Source organism: Octopus bimaculoides, chromosome 2 (assembly GCF_001194135.2).
Source record: "Octopus bimaculoides isolate UCB-OBI-ISO-001 chromosome 2, ASM119413v2, whole genome shotgun sequence".
Classification (NCBI taxonomy): Eukaryota; Metazoa; Mollusca; class Cephalopoda; order Octopoda; family Octopodidae; genus Octopus; species Octopus bimaculoides.
In genome coordinates this window covers 115,804,445-115,829,643 of record NC_068982.1, presented here as the reverse complement: position 1 = coordinate 115,829,643, position 25,199 = coordinate 115,804,445, and the positions used below count along the sequence as shown (strand labels likewise).

The 25,199-nt window shown below is 36.6% G+C and overlaps 1 protein-coding gene across 1 annotated transcript in view; it reads left to right on the top strand.

The window, feature by feature from the left end:
* The window catches only part of LOC106879349 (xenotropic and polytropic retrovirus receptor 1), a 39,252-nt gene that overhangs the window by 3,817 nt on the left and 10,236 nt on the right, over window positions 1-25,199 (top strand). The window contains exons 2-11 of the mRNA XM_014928858.2: window positions 4,474-4,573; window positions 5,901-5,952; window positions 11,286-11,387; window positions 12,370-12,650; window positions 13,641-13,742; window positions 16,689-16,769; window positions 18,040-18,118; window positions 19,365-19,552; window positions 21,817-21,996; window positions 25,178-25,194. Of these exons, the coding sequence (XP_014784344.1) occupies window positions 4,505-4,573; window positions 5,901-5,952; window positions 11,286-11,387; window positions 12,370-12,650; window positions 13,641-13,742; window positions 16,689-16,769; window positions 18,040-18,118; window positions 19,365-19,552; window positions 21,817-21,996; window positions 25,178-25,194 (1,151 nt within the window). The 5' untranslated portion in view covers window positions 4,474-4,504. The remainder of the gene's footprint in view (window positions 1-4,473; window positions 4,574-5,900; window positions 5,953-11,285; window positions 11,388-12,369; window positions 12,651-13,640; window positions 13,743-16,688; window positions 16,770-18,039; window positions 18,119-19,364; window positions 19,553-21,816; window positions 21,997-25,177; window positions 25,195-25,199) is intronic.

The following is a 25,199-nucleotide window of genomic DNA, read 5'->3' as shown; positions in this document are numbered from 1 at the left end:
ATATATTTATGAATATATATGTGCGCGTGTTTGTGTTTCCTTGTCATCACATGATAGTTGTAAACAAGTATCTTCCTCATATAAGTGGTTTCGTTCATTTCCATCCTACTGTATAGATATGTCTTGCTCAGTGGTGGCTCGTGTATAGGCATTGCAGAACTGCAGCATCCCCTATTTCCACGCGATATTATTGATAATATTCAATATAATGAGTCCTTTTTTTTTAATTCTTTCTTTATATTTGTACATTATATAATCCTTAAGCTTAATGTCAGTAACCATCTCTTAGTTTATGAAAAAAATACAAAAATCCTTGTATAGAACTGTGTGTTTCACAGTTCCAGCAATGTGGTGTTTGGCTGTTGTGCGCATGCTCACATGTCCGAGATAGGAAGCTGCACACTAGGGAGAGAGAGCACTCATTCATCAGTGCCGACCCTGGTGTGTTGGAGAAAGGTAGTGTTTCTTTTTGACTCCATGTGTGTTGTGCTTAAAAACGTGTTTATATTCTTGAATTGGATAAAGTGTAGAATTAGATTATTATCCTGTTTCCAGCTACAGTGTTACTGCCAGGATTTGAAAAATAGGGCAGATTTTCCCCCCTTATTTTGTGATTTAGGGGGGATTTTTGAAAAACAAGGAGGAATTCGCAGCAGTGTGCAGTGAACAAATTAAACACATTACTCAGCAGTGGCTAAAATGTGAACTGATCAAGTTTATGTATAAATTTTCTTTTTATATGTTTGTTTCTTCTCACACAATATTATAACAGCAGCTAAAAATTTTCTGAAGCAGCACCCCCACTAATTTTATCTACAAGCTGCCACTGGTCTAGCCTATATATTACCTAGCCTGGAAACAGGTGGTGGCTGGCAACAGGATGGGTGTCCAGCTGGAGAAAATCTGCCTCAGTGAATTCCATGTGAGTTTGGGAAAGTGGACATTAAAAAAATATATTTCCTAATTCTTCAGACAGACATTCAACTATCTTTACTTGCTTAGCTTTATTACACATTAACAAATTAACAACAATGGTTTTGGAAATCATTTTGAAGTTAACTATAAATTATTATATTCAACTAGAAATTAACTCCAACTCTAACCCCTAATCATAAATCTTAACCTCTTATATAATGATTTTAACTTTATAGTATATGTTATTAAATTATTTATGGACAGTGTTATTTTTATTGAATTTATTAAATAAATTGCACTAGCTTCCATAGCTTATGTTATATTTTTAAAGTAAATACAACTCTGCAAGTTGACCATCTGATAACTTTTCCTAATGTCCATGATTATTATTTAACCTCAAACATTTTATTTTGTTATTGTCCCTGATAGTGAAATAGAACTCATTGACTGTCATCGGATTTGAGTACACAACTTTTACATTCTTATAATATCTTTTATCTTTTACATATTTCTGTCATTAGACAGTGGCCATGCTGGGGCACCGCCTTCAAGAATTTTTAATTGAATGAATCAATAATCCCTGTACTTTTTATGTTTTTAAGCCTTGCATTTATTCTATTGGTCACCTTTGCTGAACTGCTAAGTTATGGCCATGTAAGCACACCAGCACCAGTTGCCAAGCAATGAAAGGGAGTACAAATTCAAATACAAAGGTGCACACACACGCGCACACACACACACACACACATACACAATGGGTTTCTTTCAGTTTCTGTCTACCAAATCTACTCACAAGGCTTTGATCAGCCCAAGACTATAGTAAAAGACACTTGCCCAAGGTTCCATGCTGTGAGACTGAACCCAGAACCATGTAACTGGGAAGCAAGCTTCTTACCACACAGCCACACCTGCACCTTTTAGTTAACTGTAGATATTTTTATTTAAATCTGTTCTTGTCATTGAAACTAACTTGAACTTCTATTAAGGCAATGAACTAAGGGAGCTGTCCAGTGACATCATGTGCACAAAAAAAAGAACATCTTAGCAAGTATGGGCAACATCTCTGGATATGCTTAAGAAGGTTGTTTTTAAGATGTTGTTAATACAGAAGTTGAGAAGTGTTTTGGTGTTGCTGAGAGTGGACTGACTAATATAAAATTATAATATTACCTCAAGAATTCATAGGAATTATCTGTAATTGTCTTTATAAATGACAAGAAACAGTTCTCAATAAAAAGAGAAATATTTTGTTAAGTGTGCTTTGGAAGAGTGATAGTATCATCTAAGATAATGAACGGAGCTACCTGAAATGTTAGTAAATATTTCCTCCATGTCACAAACTTGATGGTATTGAAAAGGTTTTTTTCCTGTTTTTTCCTGTTTCTTCTTATTATCATTATTGCTTGGGGTCTGGTTCGGTCCAGACCTCCATATGGATAGAAACTGAGGTAATGAGCAGGGTGACTCCTCTCACCCAGAAATAGGTCGAGAGAAAGCTACCCCTCAAAGGTCAGGTAGAGGTGGCTAACGCGTATGTCACGTCCGTCATCTACTATCACTTGACTTTCATGCCTTGTCCTGGCCACCATCTGATTACACTGGAACATATACTCTTCCACTTCTTGTAGAAGGGAAGCATCCTGATGGTCAGGTGGGCTATCTACTTTCAGCACCTGCTGCGTAGTGGCCTGGACATGCTGCGGTTGATGATGCGCGGACATGCGCTGAGGCTACGACATCTCCAGTGCTTCCTTGATGATGAACAGGTGTGGTCGCCGTTCACCAGACATGTATTTCCACAACTAGTTTCTTTAACGGAGCTGCAGTCCTGGGTAAAACGGAGACCAACGGGGAACATTTGGAAAGTAGAATGTCTTGAAGTGCTCACAACCCTCAGTCAATCAGACAGTGCGATAGGTGGAACATCCACTTTATCTTTTTAAGGAGGATTAGTGGAGGAAAAATGCAATGATGTTCTTGGGGAGACTTTGGATATCAAAGAAGATCAGCTAGTTGCTCTTTCCCGGAGAACTTTCAGGCCGGGACCAATGGATAATTTCAAAAATCTCTAGCCTGGCAATGCTATCGGAGAGCTTTGCCTGTTTGAGAAAAACTTTTCAGGCATGGAAGTGCCACCAGCCAAGCATGTCCAAGATGTATGCAGGACGACAAGACTGTCCTGCAAGCACTCGTCTAGTGCCTGAGCATTGCTGACTTGTGGGTTTATGTCAAACACTTGCTGTCACATGTAGGATGGATCCAGCTGTCAACTGAATCCATTGTGAAGATCACCCTGCTGTCTTCCTTTAACCATAAAGGAAAGGCTGTTTTTATATGCTTGGTGGCCATTGCAAAAGATGTTGTATGGTGGACAAGATTGAAGAGGCTGAAGACAAACACTTTTCTCTTTGACCAATCCCTGATGAATTTCTTCAAGTTTCACTTGCTAAAGAAAATAAGGGTAGATCATTTCTCACCACTTTATCACACGTCTTCCTGGGTCTACCCCTTCCATAGGTTCCTTCCACAATTATAGATAAGCACTTCTTTATGCAGCTGTCCTCATCCATACACATCACATGACCATACCAGCATACTTTTCTCCCTTGCACACTACATTTGATGCCTCTTATGTCCAATTTTTCTCTCAAAACACTTCCACTCTGTCATACATGCTCACTAACATTGCACATCCAATGGCTTCATTTCTGTTCAAGCCATCGCATGTCCATGTAACATGGTTGTTATTATTATTTTAAGGCAACAAGGTGGTAGAATCATTAGCACACCAGGCAAAATGATTAGCGGTATTTCACTTATCACTACGTTCTGAGTTCAAATTTCGCCAAGGTCATCTTTGCCTTTCATCCTTTCAGGGTCGATAAATTAAGTATCAGTCAAGTACTGGGGTCAATGTGATTGACTTACCCCTTCCCCCAGATTTCAGGCCTTGTGCCTATAGTAGAAAGGATTATTATTATTATTTTAAGGCAGTGAGGTGCCTAAAGAAAATAAGGGTAGAGAAGGAAGTGTTGTCTTCTAGCCAGTTTTCTGAAAGGTGGATGAAAGTGTTGAGAATGCTTTGTGGTATTTTGTCTGCCACTACATTCTGAGTTTAAATTCCACCGAGGTTGACTTTGCCTTTCATCCTTTCAGAGTCAATAAATTAAATACCAGTGAAACACTGTGGTTGATGTAATCAGCTAGTCCCCTCCCCTAAAATTTCATGCTTTGTGCCTATAGTAGAAAGGATTATTATTATTATTATTATTATTATTATTAAGGCAGTGAGCTGGCAGAATCATTAGTTCACTGAACAAAATGCTTAGTAACATTTCATCTGTCTTTATATTCTGAGTTAAAATACCGCTGAGGTCAACTTTGCCTTTCATCCTTTCTGGGTCCATAAATACAGTACCATTGAAACACTGGGGTTGATGTAATCAACTAGTCCCCTCCCGCAAATTTCAGGCCATGTGCTTTTAGTAGAAAGGATTATTATTGTTGTTGTTGTTGTTACATAATAGTGTATTTTTCTCTCTATTGTATATATTTCAGATATTTTACACTGTGAGATAGTTTATCCAGCATGAAGTTTGCTGAACATCTTGCAGCTCACATCACGCCTGAGTGGCGGAAGCAATACATTCAGTATGAGGTAAGATTCTCACTTCATCATCATCAACACCTCCATCTCAACTAACTTCTACCAGTCTTCTAGTTTGCAGCACATCATACTCTCAAAACTATTTGCATTTCTGAATTATCAAAGAGAAATGACTGATTATATGAGAATATTTTGGGTGACTTGTTCAAATGTCTTCTGTTCAAAAATGTTACAGGTGGAACACCATTTTGCATTACTACCTTATGACACCTGGCCACCACAAATTAATGAGGGAGCCTCTATATGATCAACTGATCTGCTAGAAATATCAAACAAATTTCCCTCAAATCACAACCTACCATCTTAAAAAATGGACCTGTTAAATAATGTGATCTTGGGTTCCCTGCACATAGGGAAAAAATAGGATGATAATAGCTGGAATTTCTTTGATTATAGATCCGCTTGATGAGGATAGACTCTTGTGCTAAGAAAGAATAATTGTTTGTTGGTTCTTGTACAACTTTCACACTGAATCCTATAGGGATGTTGTCTAATATAAACTAGTGATGTATCCAGTAATTGATTTTTGTCTGATACACTGCTATCCTAGAAATAAAAGCTCAGCATTATATCATCATCATCATTTAATGTCAACACTCCATGCTGGCATGAGTTAGTTGGCTTGATAGGATCTGACAAGCTGGAGAACTGCATCATGCTCCAACGTCTGTTTTTGTATGGTTTCTACTGATAGATATACTTTTTAATTGTGGCATCAGCAACTTGCAAGACTAAAGGTGCTCCTATAACTGAAGGAGAATTGGAGAGATGTTATGATTTGAGGTGAGATGATGAGAGAGAGAGAGTAAAGTATAATGAATGAAACAGATTTACAATTGTAAGAAATGGTTATGGAGAGAGTAACATTAACCCTTAAACTACCTTCAAGACTTTAAAGATATTTATTATTTGTTTTACATACTTAAACTACAAGCCTAAACATCTTCTCTCTCTCTCTCTCTCTCTCTCTCTCTCTCTCTCTCTCTCTCTCTCTCTCTCTCTCTCTCTCTCTCTCTCTCTCTCTCTCTCACACACACACAGACATACACCTGGCAACTATCTATTGCTATGGCATCTCTTCATAACTAATAACAGATGTTGACACAGCTACTTCATAGAGGAGAGGACAGAAGTATTTCCCAAGTGTGAAGTGTATTAGACTCTGTAATAATAATTATCTGGTGACTGAAGACAGTCCTGACAACTTAAGGAATTAGTTTCTTATTAACACCCAAATAATCTCCAGTTATTCAGTTTTCCTTGTTCAATATTGTTGTTATCAAATAAAAAATTCAACTGGTTCTTTATCACTTTACAGGTAATGAAGAATATGCTGTATGAGGCACAAGAACAGGCACCCTCATCTGAAGGTAAGCCATTGTTAATTGTCTTAAAACCAATTGTTCTGTCACATATTTCCTTTGTTTTAAAGCACCCCACACTTCTCTTTGCAACGTATCCTACAACTACCTGCATAATACAAAAATGTCTCATAATTCCTCTTTCTGCCATCTTTCATGATTTCCCTTTGTACAAATTGTCCCACAAGTTCACTTATACAGTACATCCCACAAGTCCACTATATACAAAATATCCCACAAGAGCCTGTGCCCTTGGCCTTCAAAATCCTCCAGATACTGAAATTGATATTGTTAAAATTCTGCTTAAATTTTTCTAAAATTGATGACTGCTGGGAGAGAATTTTCATAGGTCAACATTCTGTGAAGAAAGGATTGAGTATAGCTGTTAGTATATGATCTGAAGAGGTTGAACGCATGGGTGAGGAGAGAAAGAAGAGAATCAAGTAAATTGAAAATGCCTGAGCAGTGTGACATGAGACCAACCAGGACAGAGCTCTAGAAGTTATTACAGCTGTAGTAGAATAGGTAGAGAGAGGAGGAGACAGTAATGTTTTGAGTAACTTCATACCAATCAGTTGAGCAGTCTTTCTTTGGATATAAACTGTGATATTTTATGTGTAGCAGCAGCACCATCCCAAATGTGGGAGCAGCATTCCATTATTGGTTTCAACTGAACTTTGAGAGGGTTAGTTTTTGTTCTGCCCAGAAGGGAGAAATCAATCTTTGAGCTATGTATTTGCTACATGAAGAATGTGAATTTAGCAGGAGAGATCTGCTCAAAACTTAGCATTTGAATTATTAGAAGGACTCTAGTTATGTGCTGCTTGTGTTTAAGGCAAGATGAAGTGTAAGTGGAGTAATGTTTTGTTGATATGTGATTGTGTATTTGTACTGTTGAAGGAGACAAGATTAGTAGAAACCCATTAGAAAATGTTTTTGAGGTTTCTGCTTATAAAGTTAAGGTTGATTCCATGTGTGATGTCTGAGTTTCATACAGATGATGCTCTGATATAGGGAAGTATGAAGGAGAGTGTATCATCTGCAAAGAGTGAGTGTTATTGAAAATAATAGCAATGTCATTGACATATAGGACAAAGGGTATGAAGGAGAAAACTGAACTTTCAGGTAAACCAGAATTAACAGAAGGTGAATCAGAGAGAGCTCTGACAGTGCATGCTGTGATAATGTGATCTAATAGGAAGCCACTAATCAAAAAGATGAGAGGCAGGTAGAACCTATAGGCAGGCAGTTTATACTAGTAGCATACTAAGAATCAATGCAAGTGACTATACCCAGTTTCTGTAAAAATCAGCCTTTTGTCTGACTGTAGTATGGAATGATAGAAATATATTATATCCTTTGCAGGCTATAACTATTTGGGTTAGTTATCTGATCTATTTTTCTGTTACTCTTTCTTCTAAACCTCCATCCCCATCCTATCATCATTGATATGATCATTATGCCAATCCTAGTATTTTCACTTTCAAAGGTTACCTTGAAAAGTTACCCTCCTAAATTTCAGGTCGTCCCTGCTCCATTAACCTAGATCTTAGCCAAGCAACTTACAGTGTAAAGTACAGTTTACTCTAGCTTGGTGAATTGGTAGGGATTTTGTCTTTTTACATTATAAATTCAAATCTCACTGAAGTCTACTACATATTTTATTGACCTCTTTTGAGTCAATAAAATATATATCAAATTATTAACTGTGAAGATTTGAATATAAATAACAATAAACATTATAAATACTGTCTAGAGACTGGCTGGCTCTCTGACAGGATATGGAATATATAGTTATTGCTTACCTGACAACTATGTTATGGTTATAAAATGCAGGTTTTCTATTGTGAAATCATTAATTTAGCTACTGATTTTATATTGCAGTTGATCTATAGTGTAACTAGTAATGCAGTTATTGCTTATGTAGTGCAGATATCCTGTAGTATAATTAGTAATGTAATTACTGGTTATACAATACAGGTGTTCTGCTATGTATCAAGTAAGACACTTACTGGATAGATATTACAGGTGTTCTGTAATGTATCCAGCAATACAGGTACTGTTTATACAGTGCAAGTGTTCTGTTGCATAATCAGTAATGTAGTCGTCCAGAAAGTAACAGATACAGAGTTCAAATTCCTTCAGTGTGACAATGTTAATTTTCTTTCTGAAACTGTTGCTTATAATGTTTAACATTCAAATAAGTATCAGTAACGGATCAAGCAATTTGTGTAGACCACACTTCTACCCGATACAGAGGTGAGTCAATTCAGCAGACTATACCCTGCCTATATATGAAGCGTATAAATAATTCAGTACATCACCCCTGTATTCTATACAAGAGTGAGTAAAATTCAGCAGACCACACCTTTATTCCATACTAGGTATGTCAATTTAGCAAACCATACCTCTACCCCATGTAGGTGGAGCTCTCCAGCTCTGTGTGTGTAGTTTAACATGCTATCAACATTATAGAAGAATATGTCAGACTAGTACATATGTTGTTTATAAACCACTGTAACATATGATTCAGGATATTGCTAATGGAAGGAAACATAATGTTTACAAATAATAATGTTATACAGAACTCTGATCCTTTCTTTCTTCCTTTCACATGCCTCCGTCCCCCTTTCCATCATTGCTGAAATGAAGTTTCATGATATAATGGAAATGCCTGGAATGAAGCTATTTTGGTATCAGAATCTCATACCAGCCATTCATTATCATCACTACCATCATTGTTATCATGGTTATCACTATCATCATTATCAACATCATCTTCATCATTAACATTATCATCCCTATAATTATCATTTTTTTAATATCTTTTCTCACCTTACTATCACCTTGATACTGTACCATCTTATATGAGGTGCATTCAAAAAGATATCCATCTTAATTTTCTTACCACCAAAACTAATACCATGTGGGCAAAATCCTTTGAGTGTGTGGGGGGGGGGGGGTGATGCCACCCTTCCACCACATGCATGAAAATTTCTGTGCTAGTGAGCTGCATCAGTTCCCAGCTGTTACACTTGCTGGATTTTTGTGTTCACACAAGATTACTGAAGACATCAAGCAGAAATCATAAACCCATGTCTGGTCACCAGTGATAAAAGTCTTCATGAAGTTTGGGTCATGATTTGTACAGTCCAGCATATCCTGAGAGATTTCCATGCAGAGTTACTTCTGCTGCTCCACCAACACCATGGGGACGAATTTCACTCACACTTTCCACATGCACAAATCCTCCATTAAAATGAAATGCACTGATCCTGTGTTTATTCACACTTTGTGAGCAATTTCTTGGATTGTTACATGATGGATTTCCATGGTTATTTGCCAAACCTTCTCAATTGGCTCCTCATTTCAGCTTGTGGATGATCTGCCTGAGTGTACCTTGCTCTCCACTTAAATATAGCCATGTTTGAAGCAGTTGTACCACTCTTTGCTCTGAGTTATGCCAGTGGCATCATCATCAAAAGCCTGCTGAATCTTTTGGATGGTTTGAGCTGGTGTATCACCAAACTTTTGGTAAAACTTGATGCAATATCTCTGCTTGTTGCGTTTGGTAAAAGCCTAAGTTTGATGAATGCATACTACATGTTAGTATTCTTGGCATAACAGCCAAGAACTGACATGGCTTTCTGGTGCAAAAATTTTCATGTGTGTGCAGGAAGAGTGATGTTACCTCCCACCCAAAGGATTTTGTCCATGTGGCATTAGTTTTGGCAGAAAAAATAGTCAGACACTATTTGAACACACCTCATATAAGAGGTACAGCATTTTAAAATCCCATATTAATATTCTGAATATCTCCTGATACATTTTCATTCAAGTTGTTGTTATTTAACCCCAGCAGGCCTATGATCAAAGGCATTCATTTCATGATAATTTTTTTTTCTCAGCCAATATGCATTTCAGACTGCATTATACTATGTGTGTGGAGGTGCAATGGCCCAGTGGTTAAGGCAGCGGACTCACGGTCATAGGATCGCGGTTTCGATTCCCAGACCGAGCGTTGTGAGTGTTTATTGAGCGAAAACACCTAAAGCTCCACGAGGCTCCAGCAGGGGATGGTGGCGAACCCTGCTGTACTCTTTCACCACAACTTTCGCTCACTCTTACTTCCTGTTTCTGTTGTGCCTGTAATTCAAAGGGTCAGCCTTGTCACACTGTGTCACGCTGAATATCCCCAAGAACTACGTTAAGGGTACACGTGTCTGTGGAGTGCTCAGCCACTTGCATGTTAATTTCACGAGCAGGCTGTTCAACTGGAACCCTCGACGTCATAAGCGACGGAGTGCCAACAACAATACTATGTGTTCTTCACTTTTAAGACAGTAAGATTGGATTAGAGAAACATTTAGCTATTATTTTTAACAACTCAAGCAAACATATAGAGCCTTTTTGCTGGCTCACTCACATTTCCTGTGTACTCCTATGGTATCTTAGTATTCAACTGTTATGGCTCCCCCTGATTTATTGTCCAAACAACATTCTAGACATGACCATCCTGACTTCAGTTCTGGTGTATTATATACAAGCTTAAGTTATCTGGTGTATTCAACCATTTTAATATGGTAGGGTGAAGTTTGAGGGAGATTTGGTTGCTATTTTTAGTAGGTTGATCAACTACATATAATCAGTAGCAATGTGAAATGAAGTGTCTTGCTCAAGAACACAACACACAGCTCGATCTGGGAATCAAACTCATTATTTCATGAGAGCCCAATGCTCTAACCACTGAGCCACATGCCTTTTCAGGATTAAAAGTGATATGATGATTATAGTTAATGTGTTAACCTTAGATCAGTGGTTATCAACCGGAGGGTATATCAGCCGAAACATTGTGTTAACAACAAACAAGATGAGGACAAATATCCATCAAATGTAAATAATGTTTCTTTTCAGCTTCCTGCACAAACCATTGTTGAACAGTCATGCTATAGCCTAATTCTGCACTTCTAATAATCAATCAATGCGTATTCCATAGAATAACCTTTTATTATTTGTCCCATGCAACAATTAATTGCACTACAATTACGAAATAGACTTTAATATGGACATTTTCAATGCAATATTTTTCCTTGTTCTTTGTGTTGCCAAGTCAGTTCAGTACCAATTTTTGAAAATAGAAATGTTGTTGTATATGTGTTATCAGTCGTGCATTTTATGTAGACATAGTTTTCTAATAATTTATCTAAGGAAATAAATAAATGCATGCTTCTGCCTGACCGGCTCTTGTGAAACCGTCCCACCCATGCTAGCATGGAAGGCAGACATTAAATGATGATGAAATAAGGGAGTGAATAACATGTATTTTTTGTATATCTCTGCAGTTACTGATAGTGCTATTATCAAAAGATATTTCACAAGGTTTGATGAAAGTTTTTTTCAATTCTGTGAAAAAGAGCTGACAAAAATCAACACCTTTTTCTCTGGTAAGTGTGAAGTCTGTTAATTTCACTATTTTACTATATTTCCCACTTGATATATAAAATTAATTTAAATATTTTAAGCTCATTATTTTAATCCATTTATCCCTCCCATAATTCAAGGTTAATAAAGAAAGTGCTAACCCGGTTTGATGCAGCCATCTCTCCCTTCATTTGTCACATCCTCTATGTTCTTCTGAGTCAAAAGTCAGAGAATTGAGAGAGTATCTGTGTACACTCATAACTATGTGAGCATCAAAAACATGTCTTGGCTATAGAAGTGTTTTATATAAACGTTTCCTCTTTCTCACCCCGCTATACCTTTCTCTTTCTTCTGATGAAGGACTAACTTCTGAAATGCTAAGATTTTCCCCCTTCCTTTTAAGTGTTAAACTTATTCAATACTTACTAAGCCTTGTCCCTCCTGTGTTGCCCTTTTCTTTCTTTTACTGTTCATATATACATACATATATATATATATATATAATTATATAATTAAACTTCCCTAAAACTATATATATATATATATATATATATATATATATATATTTTATACTGCGAAACTTAATTTAATTTTAATTTTTAATAAATTGAATTTAATTGAGATTTTACCTGTAAATTTGGATTTTTATCCCTAATATTATTATTGTTATATAATTATATATATATATTTCCTACATGTTCTTCACATAAATGTTTCTGTTACTGCCATTTAGTTGATAGAAATGTCTACATTAATGACTATATTATTACATGTGATCTACAGAATTGTCTGCATCACTCACATGTGGTCAGCAGAAATGTCTATGTTACTCATATGTAGTCTAAAGAAATATCTCTCTACATTGCCCATATATAGTATACAGAAATTCCTAGATCACCCACACCTGATAGACAGAACTCTTTTATATTAGCCACATGTTTTAAAGAGAAATGTCAGGAATGTATATTATCATCAAAAGAAAAATTATTCATCTTTTTTTCACAGAAAAATTTGCTGAAGCCACTCGGAAATTTGCCACATTAAATGCAGAACTGCAAGAATATTCACAGCTCGAAGAAAAAGCATTGCACCACTCGTCATTGCGACGAAGACGTGGCAGTGTACATGTGTTATTTAAGGAAAAGAACAACAAAGTTATTAACACTCGGAAGATGCATGATCTCAAACTTGCCTTCAGTGAATTCTATCTGAGTCTGATTCTTTTACAGAATTACCAAACATTAAATTTTACTGGTTTTAGAAAAATTTTTAAAAAACACGACAAAGTAAGATATTTTTATAGCTTCGTTGTTATCTTATTTTTGGTTCTTGTTTATTGGTTAAGCTTTATATCTTATTTTTCGTTATGTTAATTCTACTAATAGCAACCTATTAAAATAATGAGATATAATAGACAAATTATTTAATCAAAAATATGTTCTCATAAGGACTAAGAGACATTCACTCAGTGAAGTAGCTGTTGTCTTAGTAACTACTTTAATACAAGACATTTTCTGCTTCATAGATTGCCAGAAGTCCTCTGCAAACTGACAACTCATCTCTTAATAGCTATTGTCATCTTAGAGTTGATGTGGCAACAATAAAAGAAATAATTATCAACAGTGAAGTTACAGTAGAATGAACCACAGGTCATAAGTAGATATCAGACAGTGTAACTGAATCAGAAGCTTCTCCTGAGATTTTGAGTGACATATAAAATCTTTGACTTTGAAGGGTTGAAAAACTTCAATATGTCAGCATTACAATATTGGCTTAAATCTTTGTAAGATCAGTTAATATTGAGTTGTCTCCCTTGGGATGAGGACTAGTCGTCTGAAAGATGAACACTTGTGTATTTAAATAATGTATGAACAACTTAAAATATGAGTTGATCTCTGTAAACATAGACTGAAGAGATTTTCTTAAGTGTACACATCCATGTATAGCAAAATATATGGTGCCTGGAGATGAAGTATATATAGTGCCTGGAGAAACTGGTTGTGTATGTGATGTGATGTATGAGAGTGAAGGTAGTGAGTGAAGAAACAGTGTGCTGTATGTACTATTGGGTTGTTGTATGACTGACGTTTGAGGATATATTTTAATAAAGAGGCCATGTGTGTGTCAGTGGTGTAGTGTGTTACAATGAAACACGAACAATTATTGTACTGAACCTGCACATAGTAGAAAGGTTTAATTGAATATGAAACGTATTAAACAAATTTGTAAGAGAGGTGTAGGCTACATATTTAGTGATATTTTCTGATCTGTTGCAGCTTTTCCAGACAAATAATGGTGTAGAATGGAGAATGGGATTTGTTGACACAGCACATTTCTATGTCACCAAAGAAGTGGACCAGCTAATTAAAGAAACAGAAGTAAATAATCTTTGTTAGCATTTTACTAAAACATAGGATCTTGTTATACTCTTCTTGTTACAACTAAGTTTTATTTATCTGTTTTCTCTGAGGAATTGTATCCAAGTCTCATTTGGCTATCTTCTCTTGAGAATTGTACAGACTGAAGTTTTTCATTTAGTTGAGACCTTTATTTAACTGGTTAGGGTCTTGATATCCCATGACAGTAGTATAAACACCTTGGTAAATGGGTGGAATGAAATATTTGATTTCCCCGTCTCAGCTTGACACTGACCATGTAACCTGAGTTCTTATATCTAACCCTGCTTGAGAGGATAACATTGTTGCAGCACTTACTTCGTGTATCTAGTCTTGCTTGAGAGATTAACATTATAATAACATTTGCCTACCCCAGATTTATATATCTTGCCCTGCTTGAAAAGCCAACACTATAGTATCATTTGCCTATCCTAAATTCATCATTTAATGTTTATTTTCTATGCTGGCAGGAGTTCGATGAATTGATAGGATCTGATGGTTCCTAGTACTGCAACATGCTTCAGTGTCTGCTTTGCCATAGTTTCTACAGCTTGTGTGTGTGTGCATGTGTGTGTAAAGAGAGAGAGATAATCATTGTGGTAACACTTGCCCAAGACGTTAAGACCCAGTGTGATAGCGAGAAGAACATGAATATGCTTTTCTCGCTCATATTTTATTTCAATTCAGGTGCTACTAAATGCAAATATATGTTAATAGAGTATTTTTAGAGTGTTAGAATCTTGAATATGCTAGTTTTTTTATTGGTTAGTGTTAATTTATTAATTGATACACTGCTGGTTAAATAGAAAGATTGGCAGATTGGTTGATGAATAAGTAAGTTGATATTTTACTTGTTAAAGACATTGCATTACAAATATATATTTTAAAGCTATAGATTATGATGGCTTTCCTACTTCTAGTGAACCCCAAATGTAGCTCCTGTCTTTACAAAATCTTTCTCTCTATTGAAGTTTGTCCCAATCTATGGAAACCTATAACTATGTGTCCTATTCCAAAGGACATACTCATTGACTCTACCAAATACTATACTAACACTGTCACTTCCAATATCATTTTGGGGATGAAAACAGTTGTAAACTATCATATCACTTTGAATCTGTCTCCCTTCTCAGTTACAACTAGCAAAGATTCTACACAAATAGATTTACTAAAGTATTGGTTACCTACACTACATATTAGTGATTCTTTCTTGCTGCACCCCAGCAAAGCTTTCTGCTGTATCTGGTACACAAACCTCCTAAGTTTCTCAACTATGAGATTCACCTGTCTCTCATAGAGCCAACAAAGGGAGCTTCTATCTGGTCACTTAACCTACTAAAAATGGCAGCTAAATCTGCCTCTAATTATACCCTACCGTCTGAAAATAGAACATGTTGAATAATGTAGCATTGGGCTCCCTGCATTTCAGAAAAATATGGAATAATCGTGACCGAAATACTTTTGAAAATATGTCTACTTAATTATAACTAACTTAAGAGTAAACAACAATTTATCTCTGATCTCTTGCTGTAGAAGTTTACTATCAGATTTCTCCATTGCCGTATGCATTGATGAGGTTCTGTACATCTGATCAGGACTGAAATACTTCAGTCCTGATCAGTTGATGACCATCTGCAAAATTGAGGTGAGACCCACGCTAGATTACTGTGGACATATCTAGGATTCGGCTATACAACATACATCCCAAACCTATATTACATTACTAATCAAATATCTGGAACACTGTTACTGCCATTCACTAACCACATCCAAAAGAAGACCATTTAACTGACTGGCAATAATTTACTCATCAATAAGCTACAATCATTAACTCATAGATTTGCTGCTTCCTCTCTCTGTCTCGTTTATCACTACTAAAACAACCTCCTCTGAACTAGCAAGCTACGTATCTCCTTTAAACCAAAGCAACCATCTCTTCTCCTCTCATCATCCCTATCACCTTACCCTTCAAAACCTGTCCACTTTCCTAATCCTTCTTTCCCATAACTACAACCCTCTGGAAATGCATCCCTACCCACGTTTTTCCTTTTCCTGCAGATGTCAACCTACAGAAGGTCAAGCTGAACGTCAACTACATCAATCTCCAGTCTTGGAGGGCCTCCAAACGTCATGGGCCCTCTCCCCTCCTCAGCCTTCTGTCAGGAGCTTACCTTATACTCTACAGCACTTCCTGTAAGATCTAAACTAATATTAAAGTATTAAATTAGTCAGACAATTAATATGGTAATTTCTTTAGCCCAAGCTGTTTTCCAGAACATTCATGATATGAAAGAACTAAAAGAAATATAAAAGTGAACATAAAACTATGATATTGGTCATGTAGAGAAAGGTAAGTTCAATGAGAAAGAATTAATGACTAAACAAGAAAATGGAGGATTTGATACCAATAACCTCCTAGTTTCTACATGAAATTAGGTTTCATTTATTTATATATCATGGTATATTATACTATTACTTAAAACTAATTATTATTATTTTTTGTCTATATCTTTCTGCTTTTTTACTCAGTCTTGCACCACATTTTGTGTTTATTCTCAAAACATCCAGACAGCAATGGCAATCCACTAGGAGTCGGTAAATCAGTTTGGACAGTTCTATCATTATAGAAATGGGTTTCTATATTATGTCCCCACATGATATTATATGAAATCAATATGTTGATTTAATTAAAAAAAGAAAAAAAAGGCTCCCAAATCGTTTACATTTGAATATTTCAACCAGAACTTTGATTTGAAATTTCTCAATGTTTTGGGGAAGAGGATTCCTCTACCCACAATTTTTTTTTTTTTTCCTGAATGGAATCCCTTCACTATCAGTTTCTCTCCACTTGTTTTTATTGTTTGTTTCTCTTTGTAATATTTGATTAACAATTCTGGCATTAATGTCGTTCCATTTATTACAAAACAGCAAATTGTGACCACAGATTTAGAAGGAGGTAACCGACAAAAGGCTATGAAGAGGCTGCGAGTCCCACCATTAGGAGAAAAGGTATATTTTTTATCTCTTTTTTTTTTTTGTCAGTTTTGGCCAGCCTGGTTGTAGGCTGAACAGTTCTGCCATGTTAAATATTTTGTATACAGTCTTCCTATTTTTCCTCTTCTTCTTTGTCCCTTTTTTTATTCTCTTCCTCCTTCTTATTATTTTCTAGCTAAGCAATTCCTTTTACCATATCCATTATATTGTAGAAATAAATATTTATCCCTTACCATTATTTGTGAGAAACACTGGTCTCCAAACCAGTTTGGTCTTAGACAAGTGTGGGGGTTAGCACTTAGTATGCAGGCACTGACTTTGTACTGTAACTATTGCCCAAAACATCAAACATATAACAGCTCAGTCCATTCAACTATAGATAGGTATCATAGGAATGACTGGCTCACTTCTATAAATAGTAGCTGTATTGTAAAATTAATGAGTGGTTTGCTAGTTTATTGTTTTGAGTGTGATACTCCTATGATCCTCACTTATGATAGAAGCACTAACAATGCAGACCCTGTGCAACTAAATATATCTTCTACAAATATTCTTAAGTTTATCTTTCATTTGTTCATTCATTTTAAGTTTGTTTTTTCCAAGCTCGCATGAGTTAGATGAATGCATATTATTGGGATAATATTTTACAGTTTGATGCCCTGCCTATTGCTAACCCTTACCTATTTTTCAAGTAAGGGATTTTTTTATCCATTTGTCTTTAAAATCACAGAATTAACTAACAATTTGTTGACAAGGAAAGTCAACAAACTATACTATTAGCACAAAGTTAAGAATGTAAACATTCACATGCACATACAAATGTACACACACGCATGCATGCACGTGCATATACATGGTGTGCTTCCATACAATTTATGTCTACTAAATCTACTTACAAAGTATTGGTTAACCTAACGTTAAAGTAGAAGGCACTCGTCTGAGGTGCTGCTCTGTAAGATAGGAATTGAGACCACATGGTAATAAAGCATACTTTGTATTTATACAGCCATGCCTGCACCCATTAGACATTATAATAAAAAAAGGGCAATAAAACAACAAACCTACTGATCAATTCAAACCACAAATTTATCATTTGCCAGACAGTCACATGTCTACCATTCAATCTTCTTAAATTGTATTTTATTAATTGCTTCAACTATTTTAGTTGCCAATAGGCCTGTCACTCTAACTTAAATCTAATACATTTACATTACAATCTTAGCAGTTCATTTATAATCTATATTTCTGAAGAATTACTCTTTTTTTTTTTCCTCTCTGTTTTCAGCCAGATACTTGGGTAACATTTCGTGTTGGCCTTTTCTCTGGTATCTTCTGTGTTTTACTCTTAGTTATTATCTTAGCAGGTAAGCTCTTCTACTTCATCTTTACATCTACATTGTCAATACTATATGTTTATCCCTGCATCTATTTTGATCTCTCACTATATGTGATCTATAGAATATATTTCTTCGTTGTTCTTTGATGCAGCATTTACTGTTGCCTCTCACAGCATGTGATTTATGGAATATATTCCACTGTGGCTCTTCACTAAGTGTACTGTACTGTGACTTCCCTCTACATGTGATTTACATTGGTCCTTGTACATTATATTCAGATATAATTTTCCACTACACCTTGTAGTTTCCTAATCCCTTACTTTGATGTTTAATAATCTGTGTTGTATGGAAATATATATAACATTATAATGGTCTCTGCCAGCTGGCCAATAAGGTCAGTAGAAAGTCTACCCTCACATTATGTGAAATGTTAGCTGAGGATGTGAATAGTAATAGCCTGGGAATGATTATGGATGTCAAAAAGGACAGTTTGAGCTTCCAGAAAGTCTTCTAGAGGTTTTTTTAGTTGAAATTAATGGAAAGTTTCCAAAAGTCTTTAACCCAGACTACAGAAGGACATTGCCTGTTCAGGACAAGCTCCATGGGCAAGAAATTACTGGCAACTGAACTTGTCTGCAATGTGTGCAGAGTGATGAAACTGTGCAGAATGCATTATTTCAGTGTTTGTACATTGGTGACTTATGGGTTTCTATCAAACCCTTGTAGGAGTGATTTGGTTATAAAGTAATTTCCCTCAAATTACATTCGGTAATATTCTCCACTTGTTAGGGACTATTATCTTGTTGACATCTTTGTTTTTGCTCTTTAATTTTTGCATTTTGTGAATTAACATCCCTGACTGGAAGAGTGAATTAATTCAAAAGTTTTAAGACAGAAGCACAGCTGAAAGACTGGCAAATACAGTCTACAGGCACAATGTCAACATGCAAATTAACTGAATGAATAAACGAGCATTCACATATTCATTACTAAATAATTATTGTAATTAAACTTTTAAAGTAATCATTATGAATATTTAGCATTTATTTTGCACAATTAAGTTTTCATTTTTATGATTTTAAAAAAATTCTTTAAATTGGAGAATTGTGAAGTCGGAGCAAGATATAGAAAATATTTCTAAAGTGCATAATAAGTTTTGAGAGAAAGATGCTGAGAGACAATGATTATAAGAGATGAGAGAATTGGTGTGTGTAGGGTTAAGGGTGCATAGTATATAACTCTTGTGTCTGGTATAATTCTGTTTTTATTTCAGCTATATACACCAAACATTCCAGTGACTGGGAACCTGCCTTACGTATCTACAGGGGCCCATTTTTACTCATACTTGATGTCTTCTTACTTGGGATGAATACTTATGGATGGAGAACATCAGGTGTCAATCATGTTTTAATATTTGAGCTTGATCCTCGAAATCATTTGACCCATCAGCAGCTACTCGAGGTCAGTATAGTGTTTATCATCATCATTACCATTTCTGTCATTAATCAGTTCTACAACCATTATTACTACTTTTATTGTCAAAGTATACACCATTGCCAGCCATCATCGTCATTACCCCCATGATCATCAACATCAGCATTATAAACTACAAAATAACCACAGTAAGTTAATAATTAAGCAGCACATCAATCACATAACTCTCTACTGTGACCATCAGAATTATTATCATCACCACCACCACTACCATTATTGTCAATATCATCATAATTACTACAATTTATATCATCACTACCATCACCATCAAAATACCAGCCCCAACACCACCTTCATTTTCATCATCTGCAACATCATGACTATAATCCTCATCATCGCTGTCTGATACTGAAGTTGTCTTTGATTGACTTCGTAGTATTTACCACTAAAACTAGCTCTTAAGACTTTGTAACATTACGTACCACCACCATCATCATCAACATCAACATGCATCTGTTTTTATATGCTTACATTGGTCGGATGGGTCTTCTCCAGCACAGCCTTGCCACATGTTGCACTCCTCTGTCATTTTTTTCCTAAGATCCAGCTATTTAGCATACAAAAGTTCCTAAGGACAGACAGTCTCAAACTCCTCTCTTTTGGTTTAGTGATCAGTAATGAACAGACAGGAACTAGGAATTTAGTCCTGGTGGGGGCACCTATCTGTACACTAAATTCTTAACTAAATTTGTTGGCAACTCTCACCTTACTGACATCATCACTATATACAGTTCACACAGCTCTTGTAAGCAATTCATCTCCATCCAGTTTTCTCAGCAACAAGTAGACTACAGAGTATGGTACCCTGTCAAAGGCCTTCTCCAGCTCAACAGGTGCTAAATATAATGGTTTGTTCTTTTATAAGAACTTCTATAGTTCTCTTACTAGGTTGAGTTGCTGTTGAGCTGACTGTATATTATTCACATCAAAGTATGCCTCTACTTACATGAAGTATAAAGGAATGTCTCCACAAAAGAGCGGGTAGGAAGAATGCTGCATGTTGCTGTCCACTGAAGTTGTTAGGAAAAATCAACCAAAAAGATGTAGTGTCAGAAGAGACAGGAAAACATTGACTTGACACATAAAAACATTTTTTTTTCTTTCTTTTGGGGTCACCATTTTAGTGAGAAGTCAAGCATGAATCCAGTTTTTTTGTTTGTCTTAACCATACAAGTCATGCTAGCATGGAAAGCGGACGTTAAACGATGATGATGATGATGTAAATGTGTGTGCATGCCCACGCACATGTTTGTGTGTAATGACTTGATTTAATGTGAAGATGTATTTGAGAAATGAATGAAGGACGATATTAATTATCAAGATGACCATTTATTAAGGATATGATTATAATATTAGTCATTACAATATATAAGAAATATGCAACTCTGTTGGGTTGTTTGTGTGTACACAGTTTGTCTGTAAATTTCCATTCTATTCTGTATAAAAGTTAGTAGTTTCATCTGTGTGACTGTTAGAGAGAAAGACAGAATAAAAGGAATGTATGCAGACAAATAAAGTACAGTTGTGTTCTCACATTCATGACAGGACATAACTGAAGTGAGGGAGATAGCCATGTTCTTTGACTGGAGACTGGTTGGCCACAAAGAGAAAGAGAAGGCTTGCCCCTCAGCCAGATGCCAGATGACTGAAAGAGATCGACTGATATTTGTTTGTGTACTTATAATTTTGTCAATCTAATTAAGTAAACCAAGAACAATAGGATTCTACTCTTATATCAGGTTTGATCTGTGAATAACTTGAAAAGGTCTGAGATGTCAGTTCATTCTCATTAATCTCTCAGTGCAAAAGGTGAAAACAATAGGCCAAGAACTTGTTTGGCTATATGGAAAAATATTGAGTCATTTCCGAATCTTAACTTAACTATTCTGTATTTGTCCATGACACACACACGCATGCACGCACGCGCGCACACACACACACACACACACACACACACACACACACCACATTGCTATGTATATATGTGTTTTACTGTTGACTTACAATTTCAGTGGTGTGTTATTTTCATTAGTTTTGTAGTGTCTACCTCTTCCTCCAAACCTATTTGGTGTGTGTTTCAATGATGCTGTTTTATGGTCAAGGAACAAATCCATTAACATAAGATGAAATGAGTGACTTGTGATTTTGTCTTATCTTGTTCTGTTTTAACCAATTTTATAAATTATTTCATCAAACAATATTATAAACTTGATTCCCTGTTCTAATTTCAGACTGCTTCAGGACTAGCTGTTCTCTGGGCCTCCAGTGTCCTGCTCTATCTGTTTAGTAATTCATTAAACATCCCAGCATTCATCAGTCCATTTACCCTTGTCATCCTCCTTGTTGCATACCTAATTAACCCTTTACAAATATTCCATCATCGAGCAAGATTTTGGCTCATCAGAATATTGGTAAGTAGTACATTTGTTATTTTACAGACATTTCAAACTTTGCTTGCACAGTCTATAATGTTCTGATTTAATCAACTTCTACACACAGTATCTATCTGTCTTGTCTGCCCACCTGTCTCTTGAAGTATGTTCTAAATTGTGATAGATGAATGCAGAAAGTTCCTGTCCAGAGTGTGCATCTTAACATCAAGTGTTGAGAGGGCATGTGCTGTCATGAATGTACTATTCCTTGTAAAACATCCTTCATACTCTAAGGTTTGTGGTTTGTATGCATTTTGTGTGTGTGTGTGTGTGTGAAAAAGGGTCAAAGGTCCTTCCCAAACCAGAGGCTCATAAGGTCAGTTTCTGTAGTATATATGCTCCACACGGTTACTCATTTTTGCCAGCTGAGTAAACTGGAACAACTTGAAAGGAAGTGTTTTGCTCAAGAACGCAATGCCTCACTTGGTCCAGTAATTAAAAACCACAATCTTACAATCTTAGTGCAACACCCTAACCACTAAGCCATGTATCTCTACAATAAAAGGATCAAAACCACTTTTTGAGCTCATAATGCTGGTTTTCCAGATTCTGTGGCATATATAATCCCCACTTGAACAGGACACCAGTCAATTGCAGGATTACTCATTTTTTCAGGTGAATGGACTGGAGCTATGTGAAATGAAGTGTTTTGCTCAAGAACATTATGCATTGCCCAGTCCAAGAATCCAAACTACAATCTTACAATCATGATTGCTACATAGTAATCATTAAGCTACTTTTCTTCATATATATGTGTGTGTGTGTATTTATTCTTCTATATATATTAACCCATACTAGAGACTCTACTGCTAAAAGTATCTAAATCATATTGCTCTTCATATGACTAAAGTGCTTTCAGAATTACTGTCTTGAATTTCTATCCATGTGTATGTATGTGTGAATATATATATATATATATATATATATATGCAGGTGTGGGAGAAAGTTGTGAGGCCCTCGATAGACAGAGTATGAAACGGAAGACATTACATCTTCCAACAAGACTGTATGCTATATCATAAGGCTAGGACAACCCAAGCATGAATGTATATCTATCTCCATCATCATGTTCTCCTAGACACATGGCCTCCTAGCTCACCAGACCTGAGACCACTGGACTATTACATTTGGGGCATAGACAAGAGAGAGATAGGTCAATCAACATCCCCATAACACCAAGTCCACCATGACCAACACTATGTCCAAAATTGACATCTAATTCGGGCATGTCAGCACTTTCAACTCTGTATTGAAGCAGCCATTGATGCTAACAGTTGATTCATTGAATCATCATCATCACTATCATTTAACGTCCATTGTCCATGCTGACTTGGGTTTGAACTCTCCGACCAGAGCTGGCAAGCCAGAGAGCTTCACCAAGCACCAGTCTGATTTAGCATGGTTTCTATGGCTGATGCTCTTCCTAATGCCAACCACTTTACAGAATGTGCCAGGTGCTTTACATGGCACCACACAGGTGCTTCTATGTGGCACTGCACAGGTGCTTTTACATGGTGCCACACAGGCACTTTTATGTGGTGCTGCATGGGCACTTTTACATGGCACCTCACGGGCGTTTTACATGACACTGCCTTGAGTACTTTTACATGGCACCAGCACAGGACTCTTACAGATTAATCCTCAACGTCAGAAGGACCATTGTTAACACTTCTGCTGCAGAGTATGAGTCCTCTTGAATACAGCAAGGTGCCAGGTTTCTCAGTCCTTTATCATCTTGCCTGAAAGGTTTAGTGTCTGGAGATCATTCTTCAGTACTTCGTCCCATGTCTTCCTGGGTCTCCCACTGCCACATGTTCCATCTATGTGATAAAAGGATTCTCATGATTATCTGTACCAACTTGTTTTCAAATACAGGTCTTCTTTAATGAACTATGCATCTTTTTCTAAATTCATACAAATGATCTCAAAAAACTAAAGCACCCTATATATATATATATATATATACCTTTTTGGGTTTTAATTGTTATAGCCACCTATATTATAACGTATTTAATATATCATTATCATCATCATCATCGATTAACGTCCATTTTCCATGCTAATGTGTTGGACGGTTTGACCAAGGTTTGACCAGGCTCCAATCTGATCTGGTAGAGTTTCTACAGCTGGATGCCCTTCCTAACGCCAACCACTCCGAGAGTATAGTGGGTGCTTTTTACATGCCACCAGCACAAGAGCCAGTCAGTGGGTACTGGCATTGGTCACGATCGGTTGATGCTTTTTACGTGCCACAAGCACCAGAGCCAGTAAGGCGGGCCTGGCAACGAACACGTTCGGATGGTGCTTTTTATGTGCCATCGGTATGGGAGCCAATATTGTAGCTGGGGCTATGGCCCCAGCTACAATATTGGTTTTACTGGACTCAACTGGTCTTCTCAAGCATATCATATCGCCCGACGCATCAGGAGTATTTTTAACAGGGCTGGACGTGCATGGCTGCAATCTCACTTTAGTTGCCAGGTCTTCTCAATCACAGCGTATTTCCAAAGGTTCCAGTCTCTTGTCATTGCTTCTGTGAGGCCCAATGTTCGAAGGTCATGTCTTCTTGGGTCTACCTCTTCCACAGGATCCTTCTACAGTTAGGGAGTGGCACTTCCTCACACAGCTGTCTTCATTCATATGTAACACATGGCCATACCAGCACAGTTGCCTCTCTTGCACACCACATTTGATGCTTCTTATGCTCAACTTTCCTCTCAGGGCACTTTCACTCTGTCGTGTTTGCACACTGACATTAAACATCCAGCGGATCATACTAGCTTCATTTCTTCCTAGCCTATTCATGGCCAATGTTTCACTGCTGTATAGCATGGCAGTTCACACACATACATCATACAGTCTATCTTTCATCCTGAGAGAGAGGCCCTTAGTTGCCAGCATAGGTAGGAGCTCCCTGAACTTTGCTCAGGCTATTCTTACTCTAGTCGCTACACTTTCAGAGCAACCACCCCCCACTACAGACATGGTCGCCTAGGTAGCAGAAGCTTTTAACTACTTCTAGTTTCTTCCCATGGCATGTGATGGAATCTGTTGTCTGTATATCTTCAGTGTTTATTGCCCCAGTGCATCTGCCACACACAAAAACTATCTTCTCGGTTAACCTTCCTTTGATGTTGCTGCACCTTTTATGTGTCCATAGCTTATACCGAGTACATCGTATG